This window comes from Gasterosteus aculeatus, chromosome 1, assembly GCF_964276395.1.
Source record: "Gasterosteus aculeatus chromosome 1, fGasAcu3.hap1.1, whole genome shotgun sequence".
Taxonomy (NCBI): domain Eukaryota; kingdom Metazoa; phylum Chordata; class Actinopteri; order Perciformes; family Gasterosteidae; genus Gasterosteus; species Gasterosteus aculeatus.
This window is the reverse complement of record NC_135688.1, coordinates 10,423,433-10,436,789: the sequence shown is the minus strand read 5'-3', so window position 1 is coordinate 10,436,789 and position 13,357 is coordinate 10,423,433. Positions and strand designations below refer to the sequence as shown.

At 43.4% G+C, this 13,357-nt stretch overlaps 1 protein-coding gene across 1 annotated transcript in view; it reads right to left on the bottom strand.

The window, feature by feature from the left end:
• The window catches only part of ppp1r37 (protein phosphatase 1, regulatory subunit 37), a 29,446-nt gene that overhangs the window by 11,007 nt on the left and 5,082 nt on the right, over window positions 1–13,357 (bottom strand). Inside the window, exons 2-4 of the mRNA XM_040160256.2 lie at window positions 5,797–5,894; window positions 1,345–1,390; window positions 1,128–1,228 (exon numbers count right to left, since the gene is read on the bottom strand). Of these exons, the coding sequence (XP_040016190.2) occupies window positions 1,128–1,228; window positions 1,345–1,390; window positions 5,797–5,894 (245 nt within the window). The remainder of the gene's footprint in view (window positions 1–1,127; window positions 1,229–1,344; window positions 1,391–5,796; window positions 5,895–13,357) is intronic.

The following is a 13,357-nucleotide window of genomic DNA, read 5'->3' as shown; positions in this document are numbered from 1 at the left end:
TTAGTAGAGCTGCAGGGTTCATCTTTCGACTGAAAATTAAAAAGTGTATTCCAACTTATTACCGTGTTATCAGAAAAAAATCAGCTGTGTCTTTTACTCAGCAACAGTTAAAAGTTAAAAACGGTACCAGCAGCAACAGACAATTGAATTTGCTCATTTATGCAGCATCAGGATCCGGCAAGCAGATAACAATGAAAGAGTGAACGTTAAAGTTCATCCTTCACTAAGGGGGGTTGAGAAATAACAACACAAGCTGCATAGCTTCTGATATTGTGTGCGTGTTTGTGAGAGAGCGAGCAAGCGTATCATAGAGTATATACACCAGTGTGTTTATCCTCAGGGTGGAGGAAGGGGAGTCCCGTGTCTACTCCCCATGCTTCCAAAGACATCTCTCCAAGACTGTTTCTTCTCCTTTCATCTTCCCATGTCATTCCTTACAAGACCGCACCACTGGAGCGCTGCCAAATCAACCAATACTACTGTGCGTCTCTCACTCCCAGACTCTCACCTCACCATTCCTTTTATTTTCTATCCCACCCACCTCCGTTCTGTCCTCGACTTTCCTTTCTCTCCTTTCAACGCTTTCATCTCAGCCCAAGGCGACGCACTTGTCTCCGACCGAGACGCGGCTCTTTGGTGACTCATTCAACTTCAGCTTTCGCATTTCCGGGGCAGCGTTCCATGTTTGCCGAATCAAGTCTGTCCGTCACTCTGCATCGCTCTTAAATACGTGACGCTGTGGTGTCGCGTGCCTGAGCTTTGCGTGTGTCTTCTATGGATCTTATCTTAAGTGAATCCGGCTAAAAGCAGAGCTTGTGTCTGTGCTACACAGCGTCTTTGGAACTCTGTGTGAAAGGAAGTGGTGGAGGCCGCGCGCCTCTGCTCCACACTGCCACAATCTGTGCGTGTCTACAGCCCAAACGGTATTTACACAAGTGGACATCTGGAGTAATCAAAAAACCCATAGCAAACACTCCACATCCGGTCAGTACAGTCAGGGTGAACAGAGTGTGACTGTGGGCAGAGTGCAACAGTGAGAGAAAGAGTGACGAGCATGAATTATTGATGGAAGTACGCTAGATACATATGCAGCAGATTTTTTTTTTTAAAAAGCAAGATCTTCTTACATCTTCGTCCAGGTTGGTTTGCTCCAGGTCTATGACTTTAAACTGGACCCTCTTCAAAATCTCTTCCAGAGACTCACATGCTTTGTAGTCCAGCTTCTCACCTGAAGACATACATCGATAGCATTTGTAAAAAATAAATCTCCCACTAGGAAAAAGTCTTGGTATGTGTTTATTCCCACCAGCTGGATTTATGGTATGCTGATGTTTTGCTGCTTACCTTTCAGATCGAAGCATTCATTTCGCTGAGTCAGGTCTTTCAGTTCCTGGACACACACAAAAAAAACAACTGTCAGTAAGAGTTGAGTATTACTCCATCGCATCAAACTTAGCTTTTCACAGGTTGAAACATAAATCACACAGGACATTCAATACACTACGACTGGTGAAAAGAAGTTCTTGTCTAAACAAAGATAAATCCTGTTGCAAAAGAAAAGCATCAGCAGGACATATTTGCTTAATTCACCTCTGGCCTGTTCTTACTACATATCCATCTGGTACCATTTAGAGATGTTGGGACGTAATGAAGGTGAATACTGCCCAGGTCCTAATGATGGCAACTGATGTAACAGTATTATATAAAGAAGGGATCTGCCATTCCTAGTGCAGATTTTTCAAATGCATTGTTCCATTGTGGATACTCACAAGAAGCGACTTACTGTTACCATTAAATTATTATCTGTAAAAAGAAAGTGGGTTCCAACAGGATGATATAATTAACATTCAGTAGATGCATTCATTGGGCTTATATCTTAAGTATGAAAAGAGCATATAAGAGGGACATTTTACCCGCAAACCAGTCTTAACGTGAAAGAATCAAAGATCAAAAGGTGGATAGTTAACCTCTTGCCCTTGACACCCGTCAACCCACACAAACACGAAACTATGTACCAGCAAATCCCTCTCTCTCGTTGGCTGCCCGGCCCATTCAGCATGAACTCAATCCCCTCTGCCCTCTTGCTACACTGCCATTACCCATCAATGTATCTGAACATACTGATGTGCATTTAGCTGTACGCAGGGTTCGTGCATTAACACTGCAATATGAATAAGAGTGTAGTAATTATGATGATAATCATCCTGTGAAACCAACCGAATGGTTCATGTTAGGTAAAAAATATGAAAAACCATAAAAAGGAGATTTTCAGCAGTATTCTCTCAGTGCAATTGATTAAATATGGTTGAATACAATTTCTGGTTAATGTTCTTCACTTATGTGGTGTTTAATGTGTAAATGTAACTAAGTAACTAACACATGTTAACAGGAATTCATCTTCCTTTACCACTATATCGGGCAGCTGCCAGAGAGAATGACTCTATAAGTGTAAATAACTCACTGACTGAGCGGCTAAAACCCGAAATAGTGCATGACGCATAACGTGCCTCTACACAAAGGTTGGTGGATCGGTGTGTGTGTGTGTGTGTGTGTGTGTCCGTGCTGTGGGAGGACCACATCGAGCTACAGATTCTCTTCCTGATTCCTGTGTATCGATGATATGTATTTGCCCTGTTTTAATTAGGGTGTTCTATCTGGCCTAGTGGGTTTTCACAAAACCAACCTAGGTTTTATAAAAATCATCAGACATAAGACAATAAATAAACTTAAATTATGAAAGTCATATAGACATATTGGTGGAAAAGCATGAGAGCACAGTCACCTTACATTTTAGCCAAGTCAAAATCTCTGGGCTGTATGCTATAAAATGCATGGCCAAAGAAAAAGCTTGAATCTAATATTTTCTGGACTGACATCAATGTGCCATTGAACCTATTATCTAACTACGTCAGAATATAAATGCACCTATTTCCGCAAAAAGTTAGCCCTGCTTTGCATACAACACATTCAACAAACTGCCTCTGTACAGTCTGCCTTTGACATACTTTGAGTATGTTTGCATATTTGGTCATCTCTGAAATGGGATGCAATCTGCATGACCTTTAAATTGCATCCTCATTTGAACAAATATCTGTACTACGACTGCATAATAGAAGCGCGTGTCGGTGCAGCGTGTGTATGTTGAAAAGTCTAAGCGTGTTGACGTACTCACCAAAATATTAAATCAGTCACATAGATTTACGAGTACAATAAAACTGCCTTTTGAGAGATATGATGAACCATGAGAGCACCCTGAAGGAATTGCTGCAGCAAAAATGTGACACAAGGCTAACAAGTTGTCCTGGTCTTAAGACTCCGACGGGAGCTCCTGCAGATCCAGCATTCAACAGGCAGCTTCTAAGCAGTCACCCATATAAAACAAAAACACACAAACAACTTTCCAGAAATGTACATAACTTGCAGGGCCTCCTGAGAGCTGCAACGTGTAGAGTGCAGTTGGACTTAATAAAGCAAGCTTTTAGAGTAAATGGGCAAGGGGGGGGGATGCAAAAAGGTGGATCTCCTCTCCTGCAAACCTCCCTCTCACTAGTCAGCCATTTGGTCTGACTGGCTGGTTTGTGTGGCCGGTTACTGCAAGGATGACTAAGCAGAAATGAGAGGGGACTGATGGAGAGAAGCCAGACATGAGCAAAAGAACCACCATGAAAAAGCACACTGTGATGGAGGGAAGGGGAAGGTGGGCCAACTTATCCCTAAAAACCCCCCACTTAATCTAGTTTGAAATCAGCGTTAAACCGACCCGAAGCATTTAAGAGCAGCGGGCTGCTATGAAGCACCAGGGGACACTCTTGGTTAGTGTCTTGGTCTGGACACTTTGAGAAGTGGGTGGAAGCCTGGGATCAGACCATCAACCTTGCGGCTAAAGGACAACCCACTACACTCACTGAGTACAGCTGCCCCCAAGTCTGCCCCAGTGGAAATGTACCCAGACTGTAGGACACAATGACGCTCACAGCGGCAGCTTAGCACACTGATGTGCATTTCCACAAGTAGCTGAGATGTTGACCAAGGTTTTTTCTCTCAGCTGACCGAGCGTGTGGGGATTTCTTTTGCCACTTGACTCACATGCGTGTTTCCATCTGGGGCGCCCTTTACTTCAACATCATCAGTCAGAAATGGAAACACAACTACAGATACAAATGTGCAACGCCTCAGGGAAGACACGCTGTTTCTAGGTTTTATGAGTGTGTGCTGCAGCTCACTATGAAAACATAACAAATACCTAATGTGTACCGGCTTTAAGCGTTAATACGGACTCCCGCCCAACAGCGCACCCACTTTAAGGTCTATTTTACCCCAACAACCGTCTGTTTTAGCTTTAGGTCTGGATCCGGAACGCGGTCTGCCAGTTAGTGGCCTCTGCTGTAGAGGCTCTGAGGCCAAATGCGAGGTGCCCTCAATGTCTCGTCACAGATGACGTTTATAACACCGTGGAGGACAACTCCCTCCCTCTGTCCCTCCCTCCCTCACCTTGCCCCCTCTGCGTTTCTGCAGCAGGCTACTTTCAAAGCCTCCTTAAACAGCCTCAGGGAAGGATCGAACGCGTTTGCCCTGATGTCAAGTAAAGTTGTGCTAATGAGGTCCACGCTGGTTCAGACTTGCTGCCGTAATGGACTAGCCCAGTCACCTTTGTTAGAAACATGTGGGAGGCCCTCCATTCTAACCCAGTTGATGGCTCAGTTATCACTAGCCAAATAAGAGTTTTCCTTCCTAAAGGGATGGAATGCTCACCCCTCAGTCAACCTAAGCAGCGTGCGCTTTGGTAGAAGTGGGCAAGAGGCCACGGTTGTTATGATACTCCCAAGAAGGGCTTTGCTTCTGCAACGTTGAGGTCTACGCATACGGGGCAAATGGTTGCGCTCTACCATTTGGATTTAACTGCCACTCTAAAAGGTGTGTGTCGTCTACCCTGATAGGTGCGCCCTTGTAAGTTATGTGCCTCATTGTCTCCTATTCAGTGAAATAAATCCCCACATTAAAAACATGTGAACAATTGCAAAAGCATATGCACCATTTCACATGCAAAACGCACAAGGTCGGCAGAACTAGCCTACATAAAAACAAACAGCCATGAGGCTTCCCCCACTGGATTTGAAGAAGTGCTTATGCGGAGGGATTAGGAGACACATGACTGTGCTGGCCTGCCCGCAAGACAAGGGAAAAAAAGAGACATGAAATACTTGTCTGCCTGTAGGGAGTAACAACCACCCCTGCTGGAAAAGGGCGAGTCCCCACCTTTCTGGATACTACAGTGTCACCAGAGGCGTACCGCTGTGCATCATGCAGAGTCCTCAATGACCCCATGGACAGACATTGTAAAGGACCTCTCAGACTTGAGTATTTTGATAGATTGTTACCTTTACATGGATTTTATCATAGCCATTTTGTTACGGCAGTGGGTGCATGTCCAGTTGCGCTTTTATTTTGAATGTAGAAAAACAGAAGTATGCAGTTTGAAGCGAGACGAAAACAAAAAGACGTTAAAAGGACGGGAAAAGGTATTAAAGTTACGGTTTAGCACCTGGTTGATATGGGCACAAGGTTATAACGTTACCTGCTTAAGTTCACTGTCTGTAAAATATGGTTTTGTGTTACAGTGTTGAATAAAGCTTGTCTTTATTTATTTTTCCTGTGTACATAAAAGATTTATGGACCATCAGTTTAAGAAGACTATTAGTTTGACTGTCCGTGTTGAACCTCACCTGTCTTATTTTTATTGTTGTCTCAATAGTACACAAACAAAACAAAACAAGGCAGAAAGTAAAAGAAGCTTACCTGTATCTGTTTGAGTACTTTGGGTATGGGTTTACAGTTGAGTTTCTGACACGCTTGTTTGTAGGAAGAGAGGATCTCCTCCATCGTCACATTCTGGGCTGCAAAACAGAGAAGATTAAGAAAGTTATTCAGGGCTTGTTAGTTAGCTTTGTTAAAGCTTCCACTGTAACAGTAGTGTACATAGTGCTAGTATGTGTGAATCACACTTGGCGTTGCAGTCAGCATTTTGAGTTGTGCCCAATTTGTCCGCTTCACTTTTCAGCCACCTCCCGTTTATCTCCCGCAGTGTTCATTAGTTTAACTCACATTCATCATCTGATGCCAGAACAGACTTGACTGGTTGAATAAGTACGTCTATATGTTTACACAAGTGCAGTGCAGAAGGAATAACCTGCTTGTGGGATAAAGAGGCTAGCTTAAAACCCCCCCGACATGAGCAGCCCTCTGTCTGACTAACCCTGTTATTCACCGTCTTAATGAAATGTCCCAACTACGGACCGTGGCCAGAAATACTACCAGAGACGATGCTGCAGTGAGTCGGAGGCAATGCTGTGCGTGCGTGGGAGGGATCGAATTAAAAAAGGGCAAGTCGGTGCCACATGAATATGATGAGAACGGCCACAACACTTCCTTTACTTGTTTTGAGACGCGGACGTTTCAGCAGGAGCTGGTAGATACTTAAATAAGCATGTAAATAACTTGCCTCGGAGGTTTCCAAAGATCAATTTATGCAAACAATCAACTCCCGCGTTTTGCTAACCAATCGCTACAAAACAATGTTTCTGCCTGTAACGCTGCTTGGTCATTTTAATCTACTTCGATAGCACTGCTTGTGTCGTTTGTTGCATTTTACGGTGTTATTATAATTACTGTTTCTGTGCTTATTTGACTATTTCAAATCGAGAAACCAGTTTTGTGTCACATGACCAGACTTAGCAGCCCACTCAAACTCAGTGGATTGGACCAATTCATACGTTCGGATCCCGGTGAGAGGTTTCATGGTAAACTGATGTTCTCATCATATCTTGAAAATAGTTTCAAATTAAGTGCAACCAAATGAATGAAAAGTTTTTTCTCTCAAAAAGTGACACATAACTGCGGATATGACCTAAATGCCTCTGCTGCCAATGTGTTGGAGGGCACACTTGTAAATTTGCACAGCACAGTGTGTTCGTTCAAGTGAACACTGTGTCCTTGGAAAAGTGTTATTGTGCAGGGTCGATATGGAGCAAGTGTGTGTAAACACTTCCTGTGGGAAGTTTCCCCTGTTTACAACACAATATCACACATAGCTCTTTAATTTCAGAAAGAGAGAACCAAAAATGGAGATTGACTTAATATGTGACTGCTGTGCTCAAAAGCAAAGAAAGTGGTGTAAGGAAGTTTTGGTTGAACACCAAAATAGGAAAAAACAGCGGCAGAAAGGAGTCAAATACTCAGCGTTACACAACGGATTTAAGCTTTAACCTGCAGGAGCATTAAGAGTTGAGCTCCAGCTGAATTTGTGCTTGCCTTTTCTTGGTTTTATTGCCCTCCCTTTAGTGCTGCTGGTACATGTAAGAAGAAGGGAGTGGCAGAGAGGAGGCACTGCATAATGGGGAGATGGGAGGGGAATGGACCGCTAAGAACAACATCTTTGAAAAACAGCTTAAGAGGAAGAAGAGAGTTTAAGTTGGATTCAGGGTTGGGCAATTGTAAGGGTCCCTTTTTGACAATACTATAAAAAGTGATTGTTATTGCTTGAATTAACAGAAGAGATAGTCATGAATATTTATGGCCTGGAGATGATTGTTGCGATACCCATGGGTGGCTACAATGCAAGCGCTACTTTACAAATGGGAATGCTGGGTTCAATAAATCAGATGAGCCAGCTGTTGGGAACTTGCCTCCTACAGTCCCGCTCGGATAATCTACTTCATCCGCATTTGCAGCAGTTCGGCATTAAAAAAAACAAAAACAAAACGGATCAAGCTCCCACACGCATAAATACATTTATACAACCACAATAAGTCAGGGTATGCGTGTTGTTTGATAGACTACAACAATGCAGTCGGGTAGAGGAAAAAGAAAAAAAAGAGAGGGGGGGGGTCCAAAATCACATAACAGGCATGGAATACTTAAATGTTCTGTTTTCATCGAAGCATGAAGAACGCTATAGACAGGCGCAGTCTGGTTGCACTGTTGCACTGACAGTATGTCTATTGTTCAAATTCGTAGGACGTTATTGAAAAAGCTTATAGGCAATATTAATGTCTATTTAGTAGTTAAGTAGTAATTCTGTGTACATACTTTAAAGCATCGTCGTTCCAGAATCATACTAACTGGGGATCATTATTATAATAATGTAGTATAGCTTGTAGTTCTTAAGACCACAGCAGTGCGGTAGCATGGGCAGTGTGGACTGCACATGTTATGGGAAAATGCATGGGGCTGTAATTTGACTTTTTGCATGGTTACAATGCACATGGGCACCCTTTTAACCAAACATTGCATAATACATAGTATTGTATTTCAGCCGATTAAATGAGTCCACTAATAAAAATACACTAAAAAAGGTAAAAAATAAAATAAAATGTTATGATAAAGATAACTTCAATATATCCAGAGCGTAGCTTCCTCTGGAGACTTTCCACACACTTTCTGCATGTTGTCCGACCCCATGCCACCCGTATCCGGGCAAGAGGGGGAGGAAGAGACAAGGGACCTCTGCTTTGACACAGTGAATCTGCTAAATAACCCAAACAAGCAGCATGGCCCTTTCTTCTCTGCTGCCGTTGGCCACACACACACCGAACGCGCTTCTTCCATCACTGAGCTGCAGCGCAAAAGGAAAAGAGCAGGATCCCGGCTCGCTGACTCACATCAACCGAGGTAAACGCAGCGCTGTGGTAACGCGTGATGAGCTTTTGAACGCAATCTCGCAGATGCACATTTAGCCTTAAATGGAGCAGACATTCTGACTGCAATGCAAACCAATGTAGATATTCCCAACATGACAGGATATCTGGAAATCCCGTTGGTATAATTCAGTGTGTTGTGGCGAGCCCCTGAAGCTCCTTAACAAACTCAGACTTTGTACATCTGTACACAACAAGCTTTCAATAAACACTTAATCACTGCTTCAGTTTACCATCTATTAAATCAAACAAATGCATCATTGTATCATTTATTTCAGACTTTCAATTAAAGCTGCCAAACAAGCCTTTTGGGATTAAAGTATGACAACTCATTCATCAAAAGACATGCGATTACTAAATGCAGTTGAAATACAGGACTTTTGCCTCGACCACCGGCCACAGAAGGTCAGACACATTGAACTGCAGAAAGTGGGGGGCTGGTGTGCTGGTGCCCCCCCCCCCACTCCCCACAATGTAATGGTTGGGGAAACACTGTATTAATAATTACTGTGGAAATGAGCCGTGTTGTCCCCTTGTGCTGAGACCTGGGTGGATCCTAGAGTGCCCTGGGACACCACAGCGCCAACTGGTTTCTTTAAAAGCGTTTGATGTAGAAGCCAAACCTTTAGGGCTTGTTAAAACATGTGATTATGATGTTCAACCGTTATTGGAGATTGTTGCTTTTGTACTAAAAAAGAGGTTTGTCAATTTTAAAGATAATTTTGCAGGTCAACAAAGTTGCAGTCCGTTTCTGACTTGCTGTAGTCCCATTTAATTGAGTGTGAAACTATCCCAGTGAACTACATAGCATGTATAATCGAGAAGGCATTTGAGTGGTCTGGCCGCATATCTAAATGTCCCCGTCTGTTTAATCCTCCTTAGCCCTGCTATCTTTGTACCTTCACCACTGACTCCCATTCTTTGTTGAGTCGACAAACACAAAGTCGGCAACACAAATTCTTCAAGTAATTACCTTTCTCTCCTCACTCCAAAAAGGAGGAAACCACTGTTTGGATGTGTGCAGGGGAAGACAAAACACAGACACGGACCGAGGACCATACGACTTGCACAGTGTCTTGAATTCCTTCGGTTCACCCTCGTCGGCACAGTCTGGTTTCACCAGTTAGGAATAAGACTGCACAATCCGTATGGACTTAAGCCTTATGGCTTAAGAAGATACTTGTCGGTGACCGGGAATGTGGTGAATTGTTACGTAGCAGCTAATAGCCAAGCCTCTGGAAGGATTAGCCTCCTGAGGGGAGTGCACAGCTCAATACTGAAATGATGGTCTATGGTTACCTCAAAGTCATCATCTTAGTCAACGTTTAGTAGAATTGTCTGCAATGAAAGGTTATGACAGAGGAACCAGTGCCGAATAGATAGATGGTTTGAGAGGAAATTACTCTCAGCATTCAGTCTAAAAAAAGGGCTGCAAAATGTAGAGGGTTGGACGCAGAGCGCTCGGCAGCAAGTGGAATCCAGGTGTCCAATAAGCCATTGAGTTTCAGATAAATGCAACATGGGACACGATTCGTTGTCCCGTTGACCGAAACCATTTTAATGAGGCTCAGTCGCTCATTCATCAGTTTGACATTCATTATCAGCTCACTTATCTTATAGAGGGTTTCAAAACGGTATGGATGGAGACAATTCAAATCAAGTAGTCCTTCAACTGTGACTGCATTCATACTCTATCGGATGAAACATGAAAATCTACTTAGGTCTCAATTTTGGCTTTAGATACAGTGCGTGTTTCATGCACCCAAAAATGTTAGCTTTTTGAACATGGTCTCTGCCGTGGATGAAATCCGAAAACACAGACTGCCTGTTTGAGCTCTGGAGAGGAAAACAAAAATCTCTCAGTCGACAGTACACGGAGCTAAAAACATTTGCAAACTAACAGCGCTCCTTCTATGAATTCTACCTTCAAGAAGGTAATAATGGTAATATTTAGCTGAAACCGTTTTAGAGAGGTGTTGATTTGAGTTTATGATCATCTCCCACAACTCTGAGACTGTTATTTGGCCAACTGCCATTGACGTAGGTGAGGGAAACCCAAAAATAAAAACTTCACCTGCTACATACGTCATTTTAGCAGGCAAAGTATGGACACAGCCAAAAGAAACTGGGATTTCACCAGAGCACAATGTATGAGAAGCCTGGGGGGGAACTTCCAGATATATGGGAGTTCTGGGCGAAACACCATATTGCCCACTCATACTTAACATGCAAGTGCCAGTGTTAAAATAGCCCCCCCGGTGCCGCTCTCCAGTCCCACTGCCTGTCATTTCACACCGCCGTGCTGCGGACGGTGACCGTGCGCGTCATTCGCACGGGACAGTTGGCTCCCGGGCCGGTCAGCGGTGGGGCGGAAAGGCAGCGGTTGTACCTCAGGCAGAATGACGACGAGACGTCAGCAAAGGGTAAACACAGAGTGGAAGAAAGGTTTGCGTTCTACCAGCTTCCTTCTGCTTAGAACCCATCGACCAAAAAACAGCCTCAGTGCACTGAGGCTGTTTTTTGGCCTTTGCTCCGAAAATGGCACACCCATGATAAAAAAGTAATTACTCTATAACTACTTTGTCCATCTGGGGGATCAAGAGGAACCTTTAGAGCAGTGTAAAAAAATGTTTATATGTTACTGCTAAAGAAATAAAATCAATATCACTGCAATTTCAATTTAAAACACGGAGATACCAGGCTAAAAACACATCTAAGCGATAGCCACAGTAATTCTGGAAGGTACATTGATAGAGAGTACTAATACTCTATGACAGGCTTTTGTACAAGATTCTTCGTCTAACTTTTGTCGTGAAAAATGTTTTATTTTGAAAATTGAGCAGATTCTCTCCCAATTACGCATGCTCGTCCCTCTTGACAAGCGTCAGCATTTTTTTTCCCCTCACGTTTACGATCAAATCCACAAGTGGACAGAGAGCGCACGATTACACCACCCCGTCCCCCTGGGCCGGTTCCACGAGGCAAGAAACTGCTTTGGGGCACGCCTCGGGTGGAACGGGGTTAACCAACTGCATCAGCATCGGTCTGTACGGGGGCACTGTGGTAATGCCTTCTAAAGATGTGGCTCAAGAAAACATCCAGACTTTGCAGGAGTGTAATTATGCAAAAACTCTGGAATCGATTCCAAGTAGCTGCAGGCAGATCAATAATTAACAGGCAGCTCTTAGACGGGTTAGACTGAGGCAGAATCCAAAAGGAATTACTATAGCTGCCCCAAACTTAGGATCCTTGCTCTCAGACAACGTGATGTTTTAGGTTTATTTGGAAAATACTGCAGACAGCCACTACAGCTGAGCCGTGACTCATAATATGTCTGTTAACGTTATGCTTTTAATGAAGGACATAACTGGATCAACAGCAGTCGCTCTCTTGCCATGATGAACTAGATTGATTGTTAAAAAAAACCCAGAAGAGCCATTTTAAAGGGCCGTGTCGTAAAGGCCCGTCCGAATGGAGAGTGACAGGAGCAAACTGCAGTTGTATGTTCTATTATTAAACCAAGAGGCATTTTGTGGAATGTGTATGAAATGTATTTCCCTGTCCGCTTCCTCAGGAGTGATAAGAATACAAATTCCTTTCGAGGACAGAAAGTCCAACTTAGATACTACAACAGGACAACTAATCATCGCTTGTTGTAAAGATGCCAGCAACCATGATGGTAAAAGAAAGGGAAACAAGACAGGACGATAGTTAGACTCACCAGTCGTGCGCTTACAATTAGCGCTTCAATCGGTGCATCCATATAGGTCTGAAATATTCCCCCACATTTTCATTCAATTTTATAGACCAACCCAGCCATCATCAGCTGTGTTATCCGTGACTGTTTTCTGTTCCTGTGCATGGTTTGCCTCAGTAATAGTATGAGCTTTGTTTTTCTTCAATTTTTTTTTTATATGGAAAAATGGGGATTTGACATTCGGAATTTTTGATAGTTTTGCGGGTTTAAAGCTCAAAAGTGTGTCATCTCCAGTCATTGAAGAGCACATACATGTCCATTACATATTTTTCTAGCTTTGGCCGAGTAAATCCAGTTCTGATGTGCCTCTAGTGTGAAACGAACCAACTTCCAGCTTTGTCCATTCTGAAGACTGAAACCTTTGCTTATCACCATGTTACTTGGTCCACAGCCACAACACATAACATCTCATGGGTCACAAAGGCCCCAATAGCCTGGTGCCAAGTGGGCCTTGGGTCTGCTGGCACGAGACAGCGCTGCACGTAGGCAGCTTCCCGTTGGGGGCCTGCAGGACAAACGCTTTTAATGTGAAGGGATTGTCTGCACTGCAAGAAGTAGGCTTTAACAAATCGGTACCAAACAAAAGTGTACTACAACAACTTCATAGTACTCTACCATGCTCTCTGGCTGCTGTAAAAGAAAGTACAACAACCTAACATGAACTTAACACACAGATTTTCTCTAAATGGACACATCACTAGTGTGATGCAGTGCTTTTGTAACAGCATGCTCCACAAATATAATCCTGAGCTGCAAATAGTACCATTGACCCGTCCCGAGAAATTGTGAGAAAGAAGCGAAGGGAGCAAAGGAAGGAAAGCAGCATGTTGGGAAGTTCAGGAATCTCAGGATATGGTGAAGTGCTTGCCCAGGCCTGGAGGGAAGGAACAGGCTTCCCTCAAGTTTC